Below are 23,449 nucleotides of genomic sequence, written 5' to 3'. Positions count from 1 at the left end.
CCACCCCATTATTAGTCTTAATCTTAATCTCTTTTCAGTTGTTTAAAGTTGTTTTCTTTTTTTCCCTAAGAGTTTTAGCATCTTTCTCTTCTGAATTATATCATCCCTTTCTTCCTAACCTAGCAGAACCACCCCCTCCAAAAAAAAACCTGCCTAATAATGCTTTCATATGATTCCTGCCATAACTTTCTAAATGCAGAAAATAACTTTCCACATATACACTATCTAATTTAGATGTTGACCTTGGGGATTGGAACAGCAAGTGGAAGTTACTTGTGTGTAATTATCAAATTTTTAATCTCTTCGTTAGAAAATCTGTGGACCTGAGAACTGTAGTTTTTATAAACATCTTATTTTTCAGAGAACCATACTGTTTTAGATCTGGAAGACACCTCAGAATTCATTTTTTAAAATCACTTATTTGAAAAAAATTATGACCCCTTTTCTTAAATCTGAGTCCCTGGGTGGTGCAAACAGTTAACACACTCAGCTGCTAACTGTAAGGCTGGAGGTTCAAGTCTACCCAGAGGCCTCAGAAGAAAGGCCTGGCAATCTACTTCCAAAATATCAGCCATTGAAAACCCTGTGGAACACAGTTCTTCCCTTACACACATGGGGTTTCCCTGAGTTGAAATTGCCTTGATGGCAACTGTCTCCCCCGCCCGCCCCCCACCTGCCCTTAAATCACCTAATTAAATTACACTTGAACAGAAGAAGGCAAATACTTTAAAGAGATAAAAAACTATTTCTGCACAAATGTGATCACACACTGACAGTGGGGCTTTCCTCCTACTATTTGTTCTTCCTTTCCAGTCATCGCTTTACTTCCCGGATTTATTCATTCATTCATGAAATTTTTATTAGATATCTATTGTCTTTCAGATACCATTCTAGACTCCAAGGATCTGCAGAGAACAAAACTACTAAAAATACTTGCCCTTACAGAGTTTATACACCATTGGGGGGAATCCATAATAAACAATCTAAGTAAATAATATATTGGCTAGAACTCCCAGTACAGTGTTGAACAGAAGTGGCAAGAGAGAACATCCTTGTCTAAGGGGGATAGCTTCAGAAGGATGTTAGCCTTTACTTGGACTGAAGTAGGGAGCCATTGGGGTAGTTTGAGGGGAAGAATGATGTGATCTAATCTCTATTTTAAAGATGTCTCTTTGCCTTTTTTAATACTTTATATGATTACAGTTTCTAAAAAAGGCTAGAGACCTTGGTAAGTATGATAAGTAGGTAGTAGAAATGTGACACGGTACATTACATTTAAATAATAAAAACCAAACCCGTTACTGTTGATTCGATTCTGATTCAGTAGAGCTGCCTCATAGGGTTTCCAAGGAGTGGCTGGTGGATTCCAATTGCTGACCTTGTGGTTAGCAGCCAAGCTTTTAACCACTGCGCGACCAGGGCTCCATCATTTAAATAATATTAGAAAAGTGTTCAATGCATACGTCTCTATTCTAAGTTTTATAAAATTAGTTCAAAATTAAATACATAATGTGTGCTAGTCATCCACATTTTCTAAGCCATAATATTTGTACAAAAATTTAAAAACACTTACTATATCATTGCTGCAATGTCCCATTGGTATATGTAATGAAATTTTTGCACTTAGATCTTGATTATCAAAGACAATATTTTCTGTCCGGTGGCAGCAATAAACCTGCATCCTCTCAATGCTGATAGTGTCTTTGCTGATTATTAGCTGTATGACTCTAGCAGGTAACTTTTTATCAGTGAGCCAGTTTTCCTTTTAATAAAATAAGAACTCTAATGTCTATCTCTCAGTATTGTTTTGAGGAAACAAAAGAGAAAAATATATACAAAAATTTCTTCGTAAACTAAAAGACACTAAACAAATATGAAATACCAGTTGCTGTCTAGTCAGTTCTGGATCTTGGTGACGCATGTATGTCAGAGTAGAACTGTGCTCCACAGAGTTTCCAGTGGCTGATTTGTTTTTTCAGTAGTAGATTTCTTTTCAATAGTAGGTTGCCAGGCCTTTCTTCCAAGGTCCCCCTGGGTGGACTCAAACCTCCAACCTTACAGTTAGTAGCTGAGCATGTTAACCATTTGCATCATCCAGCCCACCAAACCTACTGACAATGGAGTCTGTTACAGCTCATAGCAACCCTATAGGACAGCGTAGAGCTGCTCCATAGGGTTTCCAAGGCTGTAAATCTTTGCAGAAGCAGACTGCCACATCTTTCTCTCATGGAGCAGCTAGTGGGTTCAAACCACCTGCCTTTTGGTTAGCTGCTGAGTGCTTTAACCACTGTGTCACCAGAGCTGCTTTTGCATCATCCAGGGATTCTAAATATAGAGCAGTATTATTACGGGCACTATAGCGTTGCTATGAGTTGGAATCAACTCGACGGCAATGGGTTTGGGTTTTTGGGTTTGGATATTATTATCTTGCGTTTTAAAATTTTCTTGGTTACATATGTGTTTAATGTTATAATTATTTAGGCTTACCTTTTGAGAGAGTGCATTGTTATCTACAGTGACTGATTCATATAACAGTAATGATGTTTCCAATGAAAAGCCCGTTGCCTTCGAGTCAATTCCGACTCATAGCGACGCTATAGGACAGAATTGAACTGCCCCATGGGGTTTCCAAGGAGCAGCTAGTGGGTTTGAATTGCTAATCTTTTGGTTAGCAGCTGAGCTCTTAACCACTGCACCACCTGGGCTCCAGATGTTTCAAATAAGGGTCTATAAAATGAGACAAATAGGTTGTTGGACTAAGCAGAGAGAGCCACTCTATATCATGTTACTTAAAAATAGCAAAAAATAACAAGACATAAAGGTAGTGGATAAGCAGTCTTTATCTCTTTTTGAGTGATGTATTATCTATCATTTTGAGTATACTGTGTAAAATATATCTTGCAACATCGACTGTAGACTTCTTTGGCATATACTGTTCATTTGCATGTTTTGGTAATATTCACGTCAGAATTCATATATCATCATATCTGGTGGCACCTTTTCTATTAGCAACTCAGGCATCTTAAGAGGATATATCCTTCAATAGAGACAGAGCATCTGTGATGATGGGGCCTTCAAAGATGGAAAGAGAAGAATTTCATCCAAATCCTATGGATTGGCTCATGTATCGATCCATCTGGACTGACTGATAAAAATATCCTTTAAGCACAGACACTCACAGAAGTTCTCTCCCTATAAAATCTGTAATTTAAGAGGTCAAATAAGACACAATTCTATTGCTATTCTCTTTCCTTTCAAGTTCTACCTTACCTAGCAAAAACAGAGTTAATAAGCATATACGAGTTATTTCTATCTCAATTAGATTTTTTTCCTACTTAATCTAACTTCCAGGCTGAAGAAACGTTTATTGACCCAGATTGACAAATCACTGGCAGAGAAGAACCTTTTGCTTGCTCTGGAATTATATTCTGAAGATCAGGTCATATTGGAATCTTTCTGAACTTACAAACCTGGCTAATTTTAGAGATGAAGTTTTAAAACAGGCCAGGGAAGAAATTTATGAAATACCTTCTGTAAGTGAGGAATGGATAGACAGTTCCTGCCTTTGTCAAATTTGGTGTTCTGTTTTGTTTTATTTTCTTGGAGCCAGGGAACAGGAGGCATGCAATGGTTGATGAATGATTACATGGGCAAGATGACTTCCATAAATGCTCTCTGTTAAAGCAGTTTTCTTTTTGGAGTTGCTTTTGTTTGATACGTAGCTGGATATACTGGAATGTAAACATTGTTATGGCTGAGTCCCTGGGATGATTCACAGAATAATGAGTAGAGAGACTCTCCTTCCCCTCACTTTCTTTGACAAGCCTGTGGACCTGGCTGTCTGTTTTTCTTCTTGGGAGTTTGCCACCTCCCACTCCATCCCTCAAGGATCTTCTCTGCTGTCCTAACCCTGGCTCCAGAGTCAGGGGAAGTCTCTTCTTCCACCTTTTCTCCCATCCCCACATACCTTTTCTTTTTATGTATATTTTGTTGTCGCTAAACCCTAAGCTGCAGTGTTCTCTAGATGACCTTCTGAGAAAATGTGATTTCGCAGGATCAGATCATATAGTTCAATTCCATTAGTTGACCTGCTCAATCCTTCGTCACTTGTTTTTTTGTTTTGTTGTATTTTGTTTTTCCCAGCAAACTGGGGACATTTTAAATTCCTTTTCTCTAGAAAGATCCTCAGTGAGGGGCAGCTTATAAGAGCCCATTGAAATCTCAGAGAAAGAAATCCATATATAGATACATTATTTTCTTTATTTATGTGGTTATTTTGTGTTTTATTGAAGTAGGGAGTGGGCAGGTTGAGCAGAAGCAGAGGAAAGAAAGGAGCTTGAACCTGCCAGTTCATCACCATCTCCTGTAGTGCTATCCAGAGACACAAAACCCAGTCTCTAGACTCACAGTCTTCCATCCATTCCTTTGTATCTCTAGGGAGATGCAGCTAGTGACCATGAGTACTTTTTCCTCACTAGAACCCTAACAGGGCTGCCCAAGAGGTAAAACTTCTAGGCTAAATATAACCCAACACAGTCGCCGTGGTGTTTGCCACCCGTGGTCTTAGGCCATGTCCTCATATACCCCAGGTTCTGTTTCTACTCACCCAGCTTGTCTTCGCGCTCCAACTTCTCTCCCCACCCCTGTGAACTGGCTGTCATGGCCTGGCTGTGGTCTTTACTGCTTGGCAACAGCCTTCCATACCAGGCTTGGATGTGGTGTCTCCTCATGCTCTTCTGTCTACTCTGCCTTTTGACATCCAGTCCTAAACTACTAGCCTTCTTGTCCTGGGTTCCTCCCCGAGCAACAGGAGCTTGCTGGTAAGGACACCAGCAAAAATATTCACACATGTGCCATAAGGCTTTTTCATCTCTAAGGAAACATCTTCAAAGGAACCAAGTGTCGCTTTAAAAAGGCTTACAGCCAACAAGATCAATAAAAAAGGCTATCTTCTTCTATTCCAGGAAAATGAATCCATTTTTAAAAAGTGATCTGTAAAGCAATTTATCCAAAGAAAGTGCTGACTCTTAATTGTAATTTTCACAATTGCGTTTGTATTAAAAGCAGTAGAAGTAGTGATGATTCCAAACAGCTATACAGCTATGTATCCTAATTAAAATAATGACTGTAAGGAAAGGAATCTGTTCTTAAAGACTTGGTTAAAAGTTTATATTTTATAAGTTATTTTATCTAAATTAATGGTGAACTCTCAGAACTCCTGTTAATACTGAATGGGCTTTAATGTGGTGTTCTGATTTAACTTATGAAACGTAATTCTGAAAGGTAAAATGGAATAGAAGTGCCAGCATCCTGTGAGTGGGACTATGTAGATTTCTATCCTTTTGTAGCTATAAAAATGTCTACCATCCTACAGGATGAGAATGACCGGCTGTAACAGGTTTAGAGATAATAAAAACATATTTGAAATTAATTCTCAGAAGTTATATGCTTTATTAACACAGCTCAACCTTAAATATATATTTGTTTTAAAATATTGACCTAAATCTTGGTTGACAGAGCTAACCAAGAGGAAGTCTCTTTTACTTTTATAAACATGTACTCAAAATAAATAATGAGAGTTGAAGCTGTTACATAATGCCAAAATAACCAGTCTTTTAAATGAGGCCTGTGGAAAATCAAAATAGTTATTCTGTGTTGTATAGACAAGAGAGACATTTGACTTTTTTTTTTCTTTTATAATGTTTCAGTTAGTGTTTTGGTGAATGATGATGCAGTTGCAATGAATGTGTTCTTAAAACAAAAGGAGGAACCAATGGTGTGGTCAAATTTTGTGAAAGAGGCAGTTTACTGTAGTTTGGAATTTCTGGAACACTGTAATAGCTTATGGGAATAATAGGAGGGACAATTTTATGTCTAGAATTTTCATGAAAATCTGGTTTATAATTTATTGTAGATAAAAGGGGAATCTTACCAACTTGGAAATAGGTCTTTTGGCTCTTTTGGGTAAGAGAAGCATATGTTCCAGATTTTTATTATTTTTTTAAGCAGTTCTATCAATTTTTCAGTGGCCAGCCATTCAGTAAATGAGTAGAATTCTGATTTCTCCTGTTCTATTTTGAGTTGAAAATCTTGCTTAATTTTTATATGTCCTCCAACTCATAGAAAACTTCTTTGCTGAACTATGTTAACACAACTTGGAAACAATTATTTGGAAGAAAGAAATTCCATCAGGAGGTGATGATATTATATGATGACCTTACCTTGGTGTCCCCTCCCTGAACAAGGAAAAAAAAACAAAAAATTGCTGTGTTGGGTGAAATGGCTCATAGTTTCAATTTTGTGACAACTCGGCTAATAATTGAAATGGAATGCTCAGCCGTTGTTTAAAAGTTGTCAGGATAAAATAGTATGTTTTCTCAAATTTTGAAGGTTCCTCTTTTTCTATATTTTCCTTATCTTTGCCAGCCATTTCCCATAATTTGTTCAGCAGAATTCACACCTTGAAAACTCTATCTCTAGTCCCCTGAAATATGAAAAAAGCCCTTTAATCTGGATGTCTGAGTAATGGATTGTGGCAAGTGCGTATCAGTTACATCATGGTGTCTTTCTGGTGATTAAAATGTTTTCTGCATAATCTATGAAACGCTAACACTGTAATGAAAAATGCTAAGTAACTCTTGCCCATACAATAAAATGTTCGAGACCAGATGGGATAATGTTTTAAATTATATCCACACTAAATATTTTATCATTGTGACATCCTTTATGAGAGCTTGTTTTCTTATCTTCAAGGCAGCTCTATGGAAGAAAAGAATGGAAGTGCTGACAATTATTACTTCATTTTTATTGCATGGGCTGCCTAACAGGATTCCAGACCAAAGATTTGTATCCTAAATGGCTAGGCGTGACACCTCCACATTCTAAAGTCTCTACGTGTTCTGAATTCACTAATCAAAAGGCACTCTCTTCTGCACTTTTTGTACAATTTCAATTATTAACAGCTTTCAGGATTCATGTTTTATCATGTCATCAATTTTAGTAGATATTATGGAAGTTAAGGACACAGGGCAAAGCCATCTAACCTAAAGCAAATGGCCAGAAGGAAGAAGAGTAAGATTATCGCTATATATATTAAACAGATACCACCAAGGGAAATTGCTGAAAAACCATGCCTTGTCTTTTTGCCAGATTTCAAATTGAGTTTTTCAACACACAGGTCTTTTCATTAATGAAACAGGAACTGTTACTGCGGTGGATAGCACTTTTCTCCCCCCCTCTGAAAGCTCTTGGAACAGGAGAACTATCATTCATAGATTTCAAAAGATTTTTTTCTTGTTCTGCCTTACAGACGGGGGAGAAAAATCTTTATTATGAGCCTGAAAAGACAGCTTCCTAATCCAGTGGCATCCAAGTAACTTAAAATAGCTTTGGAATAAATTGATTTTCTCTTCCTTTCCTTTTTTTCCCTTCTGTAACATGTATCAGAAAGTTCACAAATTCCAACAAAACTTACCCATTCTTCTTGGTTCTTATCAAATGTCTTTCAGCCTCTGCTGTATGTACAGTGGCCAGACTCACTCAATTACTATACCAGGGCCTAGCAATTCTGCCTTCTGATTAACTTAGTTTTAGATGGATTTACTTTTGGATTAACTTACTTTTAGAGGGGATGAACTGTGCTTGAAACAGAAGGTCCAGCTAGTAAAACTGACAACAAATTCCCTCAGAAACATACGGACTTTAAATTAGGAAAAGGAGACTATATTCTTTAAAAAGAAACCTTGGTTCAACCACTAAATGGAAGGTCAGTAGGCTCCATAATTATTTTTCTGGGCCTCGTGGATCTAAACATGCTTTGTCTTCCCTTGTTTATTATCACATATATCTCAAAAAGTGCACCTCCCAAGATAAATGTTTGCCTAGGAGGATCTAACATATTTTTTAAAGAGTTTTTTTCCTACTTTTTTTTTTTCAAATTCCTATCTTGGGACGGCCATCTTGTCCCAGTTTACCTGGGACTTCCTCTCTTGTACTCTGAAAGTCCTGTGTCCCAGGAACTCCCTCAGTCTCTGGCCAACCAGAACACTGGTCACCCATCCCCTCAGTTCCCCTTTCCTACATTCAGGCCTTGGGATTTAAGTGATATTTGGCTTTGCAGCTGAGGCCAGTTAACCTGAACAAGAAATTAATTGACAGCTCTGTCTGTGCTGGTTCTAGAAGTGTAGTCCTCAGACCAGCAGCATCCACACCACCTGGCAACTAATTAGAAATGCAGATTATCAGACCCCTCCCCAGACCTACTGAATCAGAATCTCTGGGCGTGGGGCCCAGTAATGTGTGTTTAACCAAGCAACCCAGGTAATTCTGTTATATACTGTTTGCAGTAACAGAATTACTTCGAATCAAAAAAACTCCCACCATCTTGGCCCCATTGTAGCTGGTTGTTGTGAAAGCTAAAGGAGCATAAAGAGAGTGAAAGAAGAAATACTTTAAACATTACAAGGGAAAAATGATTAAGGATGAAAACTTAGATTTGCAGGTCTAAGATGTGCTGTTATATTGCTATGCCCATTTTCAGTCTAGCACCATACAGGAACATGACCCCAACTTTTGAAAGAAAGGCAAATGCCTGACAGATCAAATTTGGTGACAGCAGCCTCTATATTTGTCAATTACCAAATACCCACCAGGCTCCGTTCTAGTTGTGTTACAGAGTCTAAAGGAACAGGGAGTATAATCCCCATTGACTTTTAGAAGCTAAGGTTCCAACATGATGAAGGAATTTGATACAGAGAGCAGGTTAGGTGACTGTTAACAACCAAGAACATCAACCAAACCAAACCAGACCAAACCCACTGCTATCAAGTGGATTCCCACTCACAGTGACCCCGTAGGACAGAGTAGAAGTGCCCCATAGGGTTTCCAAGGCCGTAAATCTTTACAGAAGCAGACTGCCACATCTTTTTCCCCGCCTAGTGGCTGGTGGGTTTGAACTGTTGAGCTTTTGTTGCGCAGCCAAGTGCTTTAACCCCTGCGCCACCAGGGCTCCTCTAAGAACATTACTAGGATATTAAGTATGAACCTTTACGCTTGCTAACAGAACATGCCGAGTCTTCTGCCCTACAATAAGTTCCTTCTTGTGGACTCTAAATAAAGGTACCCGGGAAAATTATCTGATAAACAAACAAAAAAACTATAATCACTATCTCTCTCCTTAAAATAGAGACTGTACCTTCTGAGGGAGCCCCTAAGTCAAGCCATATGGTCAGATTCTCCTAACCACTATGGAAATGAGCAGTGTTTGGGAGCACAGCTACAGTGTCCCTAGAGTGTGTTTGAAAACTGGCCATCCACATGAAGCACATGGAAGATTTTGACCCATATAGGAGATATATACATATACATATATATATATGTATATTTATATTAGTTCCTTCTCAATGGTAGTAATAATGTAACAGTGGCCTCCATTCCCAATCATATACGAAAGGTATTTTTCCTGCCTTCTCCTGTTGGCATTTGTGTGTATGTGTGTGTGTGTGTATGACATTGTCTAGAGGGAGTATGCCTGTTTTTACTTGATGAAATTCCTGTTCAAGCTAGAGAGGTCCATTTTGAGGTCAAGGACATAGAGTTTGAAAATATAAAGTAGGTCTCAGTATTGATTGACCCACTATTGGATCCTGCTAACTGTTCAGGGGACTGGACAATTCCTGCTGAGCCTACTGTGTTTCAGGAGCCTCTCCTCCTCCCTCCTCCCTTGGCCTGGTTCTCTTGCCCCTCCTACTTTTCATGAGCTCCCCTTATAAGATGCCTGCCCCATGTAAGCTTTCTCTGACCTGGCCCTGATCACCTTTTTCTTCTCATACCTTCTACAACCACGCTCTAGCCTGACAATCAGATTCTGTAGTCGTTTTACCCCAAAATTTGAATCACTGGTAGGAATAGCCAAAATTTTGGAGAAATTATTGTATGAAATGAAAGGTGTCCAGCATTGCACTCTCAAATCACATGATCCTCCTAGACTATGGCCAATCTCTATGAAACTAAATGATCCCTGGCCTCAAGAGGGAAATCCAAAAGTTAAATCACTGTTCTCCCTCTCTCTCTCTCTCTTTTTAAATAGTCTCTGTCTCAAATACTTCTTCATCAGAATAATTTATGTTCTTCTAATATGTATGTGAAATACATGGCATGATGTGTTCAGCAGATAAACATTATCTTTGTGTATGAACCAACTCTTAAGGTAATTGAGACAAACTGATCATAGATTGGGCTGCGTTGGAAAGCATCTCATAAGTTACAGTTGGTTTTTTTCGTAAGTTTTTAAAATCTCTTGCCTTTCTATAATTTCGAAAACATGCAAGACGTGGGATATGTAGTTCAAATGATGTAAAGGCAGAAAGAATTACTCACCTGATCCCCTAGAACATCGAATGTTTCCTGTTGGCCAGTATAGGGCAGAACTTACCACTTGATTTAAAGTATGTTTTTGTTGTTTGTTGTTGGCTGCCATCCAGTTGGCCCCCACGTCATGGTGACCCCATGCACAGTGGAACAAAGTGCTGCCTGGTCCTGCTCCATCCCCAGATGGATTGCAGATCGGACCATTGTGATTCATAGGATTTTCATTGACTTGTTTTCGGAATTAATTTGACAAGCATTTCTTCTTAGTTGGAAGCTCTGCTGAACCCTGTTCAACTTCATAGCAACATGCAAGCCTCCACTGACAGATAAACCCATTGTCGTTGAGTCGATTTCGACTCGTACCAACCCCATAAGACAGAGTCTGCCTCATAGGGTTTCCAAGGAGCGACTGGTGGATTCGAACTGCCAACCTTTTGGTCAGCAGCCAAGCCCTTAACCACCACGCCACCAGGGCTGTCCGATGACAGATAGGTGATATCAAATCCTGGTCTTCCACATGGAAAATGAGAATTCTACCACTGAACCACTGCTGCCCTGTATTGATTTAAAGTACAAGGGATCACTTTATGCATTTCACTTCCAAATCACAGACCACTGGAGATGTAATAAAATCAGAGCTTGAGGTACAACTCCTTTTTCTAACGTTTTCTAGTAATGCCTCCTATTCCTCCTCCTCCTGAAATAGAGAAACTCCGTTGTTCCCTCAGCTGTTATCTAATTAGAACCCTGATCAGTCATTAGTACACAAATTCTATCATTTATTTATTTGCCCTAAGTGACTAGTACAATCAGGCCCACCCCAAAAGTTTTCACAGCCAGGGCAAGAGTGCAAATGGAGACTCGCGTGTCATACATCTAAATACCTACAAGTTATACTTTAAGCTTCACCCAGCAGCCCCATACCCTGCTCACTAGGGATTGTCCTTGTGACCTGGAAGATAAAGAATCTCACCTGGGCCAGCCCTGAACCCACCTTAGTAGTACCACAGTCTGCTGGAACAGAGCAGAAGCTACACCTGAGGCCAGAAGTTCTGGGTGGTGACTAGACCCATCCTATTCAGGTGGCCCAGGTAGGTGGGTCCCTTACCCCCCAACCTCACTTGGTGAACTCAGGATTTCCAGGTAGTTCTAAATACCTCCTATAATCATGTCACCCTAGCAGAGAGGAGGGATCAAATGCTTTGTGGGGACCTTGTCTGACTGGATACTCATTTTGGTGACTTGGCATGGCAAAATTTGAACAAAGGCTGCCATTCTTTCTCTGGTTTGCAGATACACACACATTTGTGAACTGTGTCAGCCTCTAACTCCTGGCCTTGGGTACACAGCTTAGCTCACACTTACCTCTTCCATAATTCCCATTTGTTCAATTGGTTACCAAACACACTAAAAACTTTTTTCTGAGACCAAAAATTACAAAAATAAAGATACTTTGTGTTTGGGTGGTTTGTGATATGTGGAGCCCTCAACAGTGCAGAGCCCAACACAGGGGCCTTTCCTTCCCAAATCTGAGAATGCGGTTTTGTGTGCAGTAGCGTTGGTTACATGAACTAAAATCAATAAAAAATAAACCACCAGCAATAATCTCTAAAGACTTGTGATTTTGTGTATGTGTCATGAAGCACCTTTTTCTACTTCAGCACATCAGCATCTTTAAGAGGAAACAGCTGTTCTGCTCGCTTACTAGCAAGCCAGGGCAAGACTTAAATTCAAGCAAGAAAGAAGACAATAAATCAGCTGTAATTCTGAGTCTTCTGTCTACAAGAAAACATGATGAGCATCTTTGGGTCATAAAATTAATCCTTGTTACTTTTAGTAACTAACTCAATTTTTTTTTTCCCCTGGGTTATGAGGTCTGTAACTAAACCCACTGCCATTGAGTCAATTCTGACCCATAGCAACACTATGGGACAGAGTAGAACTGCCCCATAGGGTTTCCAAGGATGTAATCTTTATGGAAGCAGACTGTCATGTCTTTCTCTCACAGAGCTGACGGGTGGGTTTGAACTGCTGACCTTTCGGTTAGCAGCTGAGCATTTAACCACCACACCACCAGGGCTCCTCGATGTCTGTCAGTAGTGGAATAAATTTCCTACCAAAACCATGTTACTTAGAAGGCTGCTCATTTGTATTATCTAGAATTCAAGTTGCTGGTATTTCCTGGAATCCTTTCATATGTTTTATGGATTTTTTATAAAAGTTTTTACACTGTTTTTATACAAAGATTAGGACCTCAAATAGGCCACTGAATACTGACATGTTTTCTTTCATTCTCAACTAAAGGCCCATTGTGCAAAGTATTAGCAATCTGTTTTGATGCCAAAGCCAAATAGTGACAGGTGCAATAGTGAATATTTGCTGCAGGGTGCTGGCAGATCAGCGGCACTGAAATGCAAGCCTAACCCATCCCAAACCTTTCTTTTCCCAGGGCACCTCACCCAGTATTTCCAACTCCTCGTCACATATATTGTTCCTAGAGGGTGTTTGCTTCAATAGTGCAAAGCAATCTGAATCAGCCTTTGGGAAATACAAAGAAAAATGAATGATCATCCTAGTTTCTCATCTTTTGAAAAAGAGTGCAGTGAGGAAAGCCTGTAGTTTATTCATACAGATTTGCACAAGAGGTTGAGAGCTTTAGGTTTTTGTTTTCTTCCTGCTTCCTAAATGAATTAGAGCAACTTCGTACCTTAACATAAATGGATGATTTGGCATACATGATTGACTTGAGCCTTGGCCATGTTTAGTTACTTTTAAAGTCAAATGTTTCAGATGTTATCCTCAAGCATGCATAACAAATCATGACTAATTCAAATTAACTGAAGGGAAAGGAGTAAATTATTTTAAGAAAAAAAAATTAACTTTTAATAATAAAAAATAATGAAGAACATAGCTCCTGAGCCAGATTGCCTGAGTTCAAAGCATTACTTCACCTGTGACCAGCTCTGGCATTGGGCAAGCTCTCAAATCTCTGTGTGCCTCAGTTTCCTCTATAAGACGGGGATAAAAATGGCATGCACCTCTTAGGGTTTTTATGAGGATTGAAGGAGTTTATACATTCAAATGCCTAAAAATGCTTCAACCATCATTAGCTATTATTATTGTGCATTCATTTATTCAATATTTTCTTTCAATAATACTTACCAAGTGCCTACTTCATGTCAAGTCTAAGTACAAAGATACAGCAATGAACAAAAGAGATTAAGTATTATTAAGTTGTTTATTGTTATTATTATTTCAAGCCATTATGAAAAATCTAATCAACTGTTTTGCTCCTAAATGTCTGATCTATGTTTATTGGTCTTAGTATCTCCAGTGGTTTAACGAGGAACCTAGCACAAAGTAACTGCTTAATAGATGTTAATGAAATGAACTTTCAATCCATGAGTCATTGCAGTATGGGATAACAAGCACTGGATTTGGAAACAGGAGATTCAGCTTAAGTCCTAGTTTCTACTCTACAGTACTATAGGACCTTGCGAAATTTACTGAAACTTCTCCATCTAAAAACCAAGAAAGCTTACACTCTAACACCACCAAAATCCCTTGTGACTATGCCTCTACAAAGTACTGGAACGATGCCACTATTTGCTGACTGATTATAATTCTATTTCTTTTCACATTTAATAAAATTTAATCTTAGAAGAGTTTTAGATGTTAGAAAATTTGCAAGAATATCATGGAGAGTTCCCACATATCTCACAGCTAGCTTCCCCTGTTGTTAACATTTCACACTATTATGTCACGTTTGTCACGATTAGTGAACCAATGTTAATTCATAAACTAAAGTCCATAGTTTTTTCAGATTTCCTTTGTTTTTACCTAATGTCTTTTTTCTGTCCCAGTTTCCCATCCAAGATACCATATTACACTTAGAAGTCACAATCCCTTCTCCTTAGGCTTCTCTAGACTATGACAGTTTGTCAGACTTCCTTGTTTGGGTGACCTTCACAATTTTAAAGAGTTCTGGTTGGCTATTATTTAGAATGTCCTTGAATGTAGGTTTGTCTGATGTTTTTCTCATGGTTAGGCATGAGTGATGGGTTTGGGGAGAAAGACCAGGGAGGTGCCATTTTCATCACATTATGTCAAGGGTTCATATTATCAACGTGATCACTGATTTGAGATTCTGTTTTAATTAGTGGATAAGAATTATATACAATTGGTAATTTAAGGTATATTAAGGAAAATCTCTTTGATATGTATGTAGTTCTTGTCTGCAATGTATAAAATAGTTGATTCTCTTTGAATACAGCATAATCTTAAAATATACCTTACTTTTTTGGTTAAAAAAAAAAAAAGACTATCACGGATTGAAAAAAAAGACAGAAGTGAAAATCGATGTCGTATTATAAATTAATAGTAATCCTACCTTTATGGAGTCAAGATCTGTATATTAAATTTCAAATGAAAAATAGGACTGTTCATATTTCTTTCAACTTAATGCCAAGCTTAAGAAAATAACAAATCTATGCTTAGCTATGTGGTCAAAAGTGTGCTGCTACAAAGTAGAAACGCTGGAGTTAAGCATTTTGATATTAATTCCCCTAAGCCTGTCTCGTGCAGGGGACTTGCCTTAAGAAATGTTAATACTTTACTAAGCATAGACATAGGCATAGACAATCTGGTGTCTCTAATCTAGCGGCGTCTTTGGTATAATGTACATTATCCTCTGAGATCATGAGAGACACTAATGTAGCTGTTACAGGGATTGGGTGATCTATGGTTTTATTTATTGTATTCTTTTGTTAACAAATTTCACTATAAATAGAAAAGTTAGCTTGGGATTACTGTGATCAACGCTATGTACACTTTCCAGATCAAGCCATAAAATAAACATTGTCAATCCAGAGGAAAAGCTGTTAGAATAGGGTATCCTTACCACGACGGATTTCAATGAAATAAATACCCACACTATCATACTCTGACTTCCGTGTGTGGCCACAATCAGTTTAAATGCAATGTCTGTATTTACAATTGTCACTCCCCGTAGAGCTGATCTTAGGAATAGTTCAGTGGTTTTAGCCCACCACTGCTAGTGACCTTACTATGGAGAATCATAGTCAAAGATGAGAGTATTATTCACAACTTTTTTTTTTTTCCCCAAAATCCCTGATTTCCTTATTCCATGAAATGTTTTGCTCTAGCTTACGATAGTCTACCTTTGTGACCTTAGGAAATTTCCTTAACTTCCTGAATGTCCTCATTTGCACAGGTTAGTGTGACAGTTAAATGAAATACAATATATAAAGCACTTAGCAAATTAACTGGTCATTTGTTAATTATGCACAGTCGCATATATACAGACGGTCATTTCTGGTCTGGTTTATTGGGGGCAATGAACAGCTACGGGAGCATCTTAAAATAGTCATTTCGTTTTATGCTATCTCTAGGTTCTCAGAGATGTTTTCTGTCTATTACCTGACATTTTAATATTAGTACCTTAGTGGTCAATAAAGAATTAATCAGGAAGTGGATTTTCCAGTGTTCAAGGGAACAAATGTATTTTGACGGCAGATTGAGATATTAGAGTAATTTTATTTTTATTTTTGTTTTCTAGCCATTAAAGTCTTTGATTAGCTGTGTGTGTGTGTATGTATGTGTGTGTGTGTGTGTGTGTATATACATATTAACATGGTGGATATTCTACATGACACTGAAGGATACTTGGTGATCTTAGCAGCTAAATAAGTGATCAAAAGTGTATGAAGTGTCAGGTAAAGGAAATAAGATCCAGATAAATTATCTTATACAACAGCTCTCAACAAGAGCCCATTTCTCTTCTTATTGACTAGAGCTTCTGATGCCATATTTATGGAAAGCAATAAATAGCCTTGCACATATCCCAAACTCTATCCCTAGGTGAAAGGAATATCCGTGTTAAAAAGCAGCCGCTAGCAGCAGTGAACTCTTGATGATAATGAGCTAATGGAAGGAAGCATTTATGCGGACAACACTGCATTGCAGGAAGACCACTGCTCTTGATACCCACTGCCCCATCCATTTATACTGAACTTTTCACTGAAGAGTGAACATAGCAGCATATGGAATGAGAAACAGTTCCAAGAGCAGCTGCCCCTGGGAAAGGCAGCCTGGGAGTATTTTGAACAGGAAGTCAAGAACTAGCCAGAAAATAGAAAAAAGTAGCATAAGAGTAGCTAGGACATGAACATATAGCTCATTTGCAATTTATGATTGTGAATGGCAGACATTGCTAATATCATGTCACAGTTGTGATCATTTGGGAGGAGAGCTGTTGCGTACTCATGGGAAGTTAGGACTGGGTAGTTTCACATTGGAGGTTGACCTCTCCAGATTTACAATTGTACTTTCGAGCCAGCAGGGCTATAGAGTTACAGTGCATCAATGCTTTCATGCTCATCAGACTCTTGAAATGATGTGTTAATAACATGGTGAGACCAGTCTGTGAATTCCCTGTGAATAGTGACTATTGTTGTTTTAGTACTCATGTTGCAAATTCCCTGCACATAGCCTGGTATAAAGCATGCATTTAGTAAATATGCTGGACTAGAATTCCGCTGATTTGGGTATTGATGGTTTTTGTACCTGGTGTTGAATATGCAGCTCTGTATATAGGGACAAGGATTTTCTGAACTGCTTATCTGGACAAAGCAATATGACATCAGGGTTATATTTTATTTTGTACAAATATTTACAAATGGATTAGAAACTATTTTTATAATTAAAGAAATTTAGAAAGAAAATAGATGAGTAGTAAAGAAAATAGATGAGTAGTAAATAAAAGTATCTTAAGCATATTTATCTTCTATTTTATTTTTTAAAAGGCCACCAGTATAGAAATAAGTGTATATATAGATAGTACAATACTTTATAAATATTGTTTTACTAAGGTCATATGTTCATAAGAGAAATTTGTGAGTATGTGTATTTACTACCTAGAATATTTTACGAGCGTATTTGTGTATATATTCTAGAATCGCCTGAATGTTTATGTCAGTATATAAAAGCAAATGTGATCATCTATATAAATTTCCATATAAAATGATGGACACCTAGTAGATAAGCAAAGCAGCAATTGCTAGCTGCTCTTTTCATTATCAGCAGGATGTAGTAGTAGTGATACATTTCCAAATAGGAGAAGGTAAAACCACTGTTTTTTGTTTTTCTCTTTCTTGTGCTATTTTGAATGCAGACAGTACCACAGGGCCACCAGCAATATCAACGACGACAACTGTGGAAATTCGCAAAAGCAGTGTTACGACAACAGAGATCACCTCTAAAGTAGAAAAAAGCCCCACGACAGCCACTGGCAATAGCTCGTGTCCTTCCACGGAGACTGAGGAAGAAAAGGCAAAACGGCTTCTTTACTGTTCACTCTGCAAGGTTGCTGTCAACTCAGCCTCGCAGCTGGAGGCGCACAACAGTGGTGAGATGCAGTGATTCTTTTCTGTCTCAACAGCTCTGCAATTATCTTACTCTGAATAGATTAGATCTTTTGCAGCAGGGGACAGAGGGGTGGCAGAAAACTGGCAATTATTACATGGAATTTATTAACAATTGAAAAATACGAATGACAGCAAAATGTCATTGACATGGGGGCAAGGGAGCATTTCCAGGGCTTACAGGCCGTGTTGTATATGGCTGTGCGTGTGTGTTTATTAAACATTAGGAGATAAAGTAAATATAATTCTAAAATATATGTTTTACATTGATATGATTTCTAGTTTTTATTTACTTCTATGCATTTACTTCTACATGAAGTTTCCTAAAGTTGTACCCATAATATAGTTGTAAAATTTGTTGGATAGCTCCATGTACTTTTGGTTATAACACCCCTATTATGGTTTTTATGGCAAATAACGTTGCCTGGGCTAAGTCTGTATGACATAAACAATTAAACTGATATGGGGAAACTAAAAGTAGTATATACAGCCACTGAGCAATGATCTCTGTAGGTATTATTTTATTTACTCTTCTTGACAACCTAAAGATACTGTTCTCATTTGATTGAAGCTCAGAGAAGGCAAGTGAACGATTAAATGAAAGAGCCATGACTCAAGCCAAGGTCTCTCTGACTTAAACACTAAACTTTAATATAGCGTAACAGAAAATGCCGATAAGCCAGGATGAAATACTTTCCCAGTGTATTTTGGCTCCATCCAGCTGTATTCACTCCTCTCTCTACACACACACACACACACACACACACACACACACACACACACAAACAAACACACACACACACGTACATACATATATATGTATATATGTTCCACCTTAGACTATATCCAGCCTTTTGGCCCAAGATCAGCTTGTCTCTAAAGACTGGATTCATTGCCAGGACTCTATCAGCAATTACAGCAGAAAAAGAATCATTTGTGAATCATACCCTGAGTTAATACTGAAGCAGTGTATTGACTGAGTCAGGAACCAATCACTGTGCTGCACTAGTAATATTCAAGTATTGACTCCAAAATTCTAAGGGCGTAATTGCAGATGGAGAACAATTCCTTCAGCACATATCTTCCTCCTGCGTACAACATTGTTTTCAGTCAGTGTAAGTGCATGAGTTCAAGGTCTGAGAAACACAGAAAAGCATCTGGCTGCAAATGAATATCTATACCATGCAGATTTGCCAAGTGTTTACTCAGTACATTCTCACTGAATATAAGATACTTGGGAGGTCATAGACGTCATTGAACATCCATTTATTTCTCAAGACTACTTGATCATTCCACATAGCGACAGAAACACAGTCATTCTGAGGGAGGATCAACTTTGACAGATAACAAAACCATGCCCTTTGAGGCTGGAGTTACCAAGAATTTGGGGATCATTCTAAATTCTTATCAGAAACCTTTGGTTAAGAAACAAAAGAGAAGTTACTTATTTGATAATGTCACAAGAGGTGAACATTTTTCATACTCTGATCCTATGGGTTTGTGTGTCAGAATTACTTGTGAAGCTTTAAAAATATATTCACCTAAGGATTCTGATTTATTGTATCTGGGCCCTGGGAGGTGGTAGTTTTTTGGAAGAAAAAAATCTCAAGTTTTTTGCAGGCAGAGCAAGAATAATTCAGATGATATCATCTGAGAGTTTAAGGAGGTGAATGTAGTTGTTACCCTTACTTGAATCTGTTGGTAGAAGTGTCCCCTCCCACCTTTCAGCCTGGTAGACCATGGCCACCCTCCATCTCTCCAACCTGGTGATTTGCTTATACCTGTAGTTCCTGCATCAGAGAACCTTTTTGGTTTGGAAAGTACCCACCCGATGGTCCCTAGAGTAATGCTCATTTTAGACCTCACCCTAGCCTTGCACTAGCGAGCACTTTAGGACTGAAAGTGGCAAAGGAAGAAGAAAAGATGCACACATGGGTGCTCTTCAACTGCCCTTTGCCAGCGCTTTTTGATCACCAGGTTCAGCCCTGTTATTTGTTACTAGAACAGTGCTGGAAGGCTCATTGGGTCTGGAGCTTCCTCTAAATGAAGGTGAATATAAATGCAATCCTCCCTGTATCCAAACAAGTGCCACTTGTACACTGGCTTCCTTTGTACCACTCCCTTAGAATCTGATATGGGGAAACTAAAAGGACGAGTGTACATGAGAGAGGCTCTATGTATGTGCACTCTCCTGTCAAAAATAGGAGTAACCAAATAACCAAACCAAACCCATTGCTGTCGCATTGATTCCGACTCATAGCGACCCTACAGGACAGAGTAGAACTGCCTCAAAGGGTTTCCAAGAATCGGCTGGTGGATTTACTGCTGACATGTTTGTTAGCAGTCAAGCTCTTAGCCACTGACAAATTTGTCGTCGGAGTATTGTGGTGTGTTTTAGTTTAGGTTCCCTCAGAAGCAGTCTCTGATAAAAGGATATGAGTGCAAGTAGTTTTTTGGGGAAGCAAACAGGTTAGGGGAGTGAGAAAGCGAAACAGGGAAGGGAAGGCAGCCAATGCAAGGTACATCATTTAGCCAGTTCCAACATGGGCAAATGGAGCATAATCCAATGAGAAACACGCCTCGGGATTATCCCACCAAAGAGGCAATGAGCCAAAGTATTTAAACGCCAACTCTCATCAACTTGTATTAGTCATCGGTTGAGAACCACTCTTGGAGAAGGTTAATTCCTTGGCCCTTCTGGCCTGCTGTTTGGATAGCGGAGTGGTTCCAACAGCCAGACAAAACGCTGGGAAAAGGCATGTGGGTGTGGAAGTTGGAAGTTGGAAGCAAGTACTAAAGTGATTGAGGGGATATGGGCAGAGAACTGATTGGGCTAGGATGTTAGACACGCAGAAGGTGCTCTAGAAAAATATATAGATACAGGTATGCACCACTTAATGTCCATTCAGGGAAACGTCTGACTACATGTATGTCCATAGTCCCATAAGTTTATAGTAGAGTTCAGAAATCCCAATCGGGGAATGGGACGTAGTGGATGTACTTTGCTTAGTACAGTGATCCTGTCTATCTCACACTAGCTCTCCCGGACTGCGTCCGCCCGGCCCAAGCTCTGGGGCAGCAGGGGGAGAGGGTCCTGGCACCCTTTGGAGGCTGCCTGTCCCTCGGTGCTCGCCTCAGGCAGGGACTGTGCAGACGCTGCTCGAGCTACCCAGGGGATACCCTGCCGAGGATGCTGCCCCACTTGGCCTGGGCACCCTGCTCATAACGCCTGGCCCAAGGCTGTGGCTTCTCCTACAGTGTGGCGGTAGTGGGAGGAGGAGCAGGAAAGGTGGCCCCGGGAGTGCAGAGTAGGAGGCGGAGGAGGGCCGAGGGCCGGTGGGGCTGGAAGAGTTCAAAGCCTGTTAAGTAGGGTGGGGAAGGAAGAGAAGGGAGCCAGTGGCAGGCGGGCCAGGAGACAGCTGGCTGGACAGTGAGTTGCCTTAGAGGGTGGGCGAGAGGGGGCCAGGCACGGCTCTTGGAGACCCGGAGGTGACCATGCAGGAATGGTGGTGGCGGAGCCAAAATTTTCACACAGACTGCTCGCACGGCGGCCGGTGACTGTCCTGCGTGCCTCTCTCCTGTATATAACACATTGTTCGCACAACACCAAATCAAATAACGTCCTGTTTCACAGAGCCTGTTGTGGATGTTAAGCAACACATACCTGTGCATAAAAAAGCTACACTTTCAAACTATTTTTGGAAATGTTATTACACAGCAGCTTTCCATTAAGAGCTTTATTCACATTGTCTTATTTAAAGGCCACAATTATCCTATTACATGCAAGTATTATCCCTTTTGCAGAAATGAAAAATAAGCTTTAATCATTCACTAAATATATACGTACCAAACCCTTGGGAACCAGTGTTGAACACGACAGGTGAGTTTGCATTCTTGTGTTGGGGGAGGGGTTAGACAAGGAATAAATGTGCAAACAAATAAATAAATGACAAGAGACTGATACGTGCTATGGAGTTTAAGTTGACAAATGAATGAGAAGAAGTAAACAACCATGTGAAAATCATCCAGGTGGCTGCAAAGGGTAATGTAAAGGCCTTGAGGTGGGAATGATTTCACACAAGGGCTGTGAGGCCAAAGATAAGTGGACAGAAGATGAGTATTTAAAATAAGATTAGACTAGCAGGTTTGGGTCAGATGCTAGAGGAATTTGTAAGGCAGGAGTTTGGGTTTTATTGTTAAGCTGATGGGAATTCATTGGACAAATTTGAACAAGAGAGGAAAACAAGGTGGAAAACGGAGTGGAAGGTACAAAGATGCAAGTAGGGATGTGAATATTGTGGCTTGGATCAGGATGTTGGATGTGAAAATGAAAAGATTTGGGATCTTTGGAGGTAAGGTTGGCAGGACTTGCTGCTAGATTGGACGTAGGGGTACCATTTGTACCATGCACAATCTGTACCTGCATAAACTTGAGTGAGAGGCCCCTTGCAGTGGGTCTGCCCCTTAGGGCCTCTGCTCTAGCCCTCTACTGACTGTGCTCCTCCCCATGGATGAGGAATCCACAGAACCAAGAGGATGGGCATTCTTGGAGCCAACACCCTCCCTTCTCGGCTAGGGGTCAAAAAACATTTTCTGTGAAGAGCCAGATAGGGAAAATATTTTAGGCTTTGCAGGTTATACTGTCTCTATCATGACTACTTAACTCAGTTGTTGTAGCGAGAGAGCAGCCATAGAAAATGTGTAATTGAATAGGCACAGTTGTGTTTGAATAAAACTTTATTTATAAAAGTAGGCAGGGGCAGGATTTGGCCTACAGGCCATAGTTTGCTTACCTCTGTTCTAGGCCATAGTCTCTGGGTGGTGCAAATGGTTAACACACTTGGCAGCTAATGGAAAGATTGTAGGTTTAAATCTATCAAACGGCGCCATGTTAAAAAAGGCCTGATGATTTACTTCTGAAAATCAGCAACTGAAAACCCTATGGAGCAGAGTTCTACTCTGACACACATGGGGTCACCATGAGTCAGAATCAACTCAACAGCAACTGGTGGTTCCAGGACACCGTAATTCCCTCACCAGAGGCCCCAAACCAATTTCCAGGGCTTGTGTGGACCTGTTTTCTGAGTCAGTCCTCCAGAGTGTGGGCTGTAACCCTAGTGTGCGCATGCCTGGTCTGAAGGCACGTGGTCACAGGGCTGCTGTGGATGCGTGGGTGGGATACTCACCTGTATGCTTACTAGCCCCCTTGAGGTGCTGAACAGAGCCAGGGTGAGAAGAATAGAACATACCAGCTTCATGTATCGAACTCCAAGGAGTCCAACAATAGCAAATGTGAACCTGCCCTCCTAGTCACTATTAAGGTATATTTATCAAGGTAGAAGAATATAACATACCTTATTTAATAGTTTTAAAATATGATTTATTACTTTCTATTATTTGACATATGTTATGTGGGCCTCTATTTGTTTTCTTGTCCTGGAACTCCCAAATGTTATGATCAGGCCTAGGAGTAAAAGAATTAGAGCAATAAAAAATAACTCCCAGCTTTTTGTTTTTCTTTTGTATGGAATTTGGTGCCATTTATGTGTGGAAGACTTGGGAACAGTCGATTTGTCTGATAGGTTATACAGGATGAAGGGTTGTGTATTGAGATCTACAATCTGAGTTGTCTATGACAT

General features: G+C 39.5%; 1 protein-coding gene across 1 annotated transcript in view; it reads left to right on the top strand.

The window, feature by feature from the left end:
* ZNF385D (zinc finger protein 385D) overlaps positions 1–23,449 on the top strand; it is a 403,342-nt gene that overhangs the window by 360,224 nt on the left and 19,669 nt on the right. The window contains exon 5 of the mRNA XM_004385288.2: positions 17,561–17,794. Within this exon, the coding sequence (XP_004385345.1) occupies positions 17,561–17,794 (234 nt within the window). The remainder of the gene's footprint in view (positions 1–17,560; positions 17,795–23,449) is intronic.

The sequence above is a fragment of the Trichechus manatus genome, unplaced genomic scaffold (genome assembly GCF_000243295.1).
Source record: "Trichechus manatus latirostris isolate Lorelei unplaced genomic scaffold, TriManLat1.0 scaffold00136, whole genome shotgun sequence".
NCBI lineage: Eukaryota > Metazoa > Chordata > Mammalia > Sirenia > Trichechidae > Trichechus > Trichechus manatus.
This window is presented reverse-complemented; position numbering and strand designations above follow the sequence as displayed.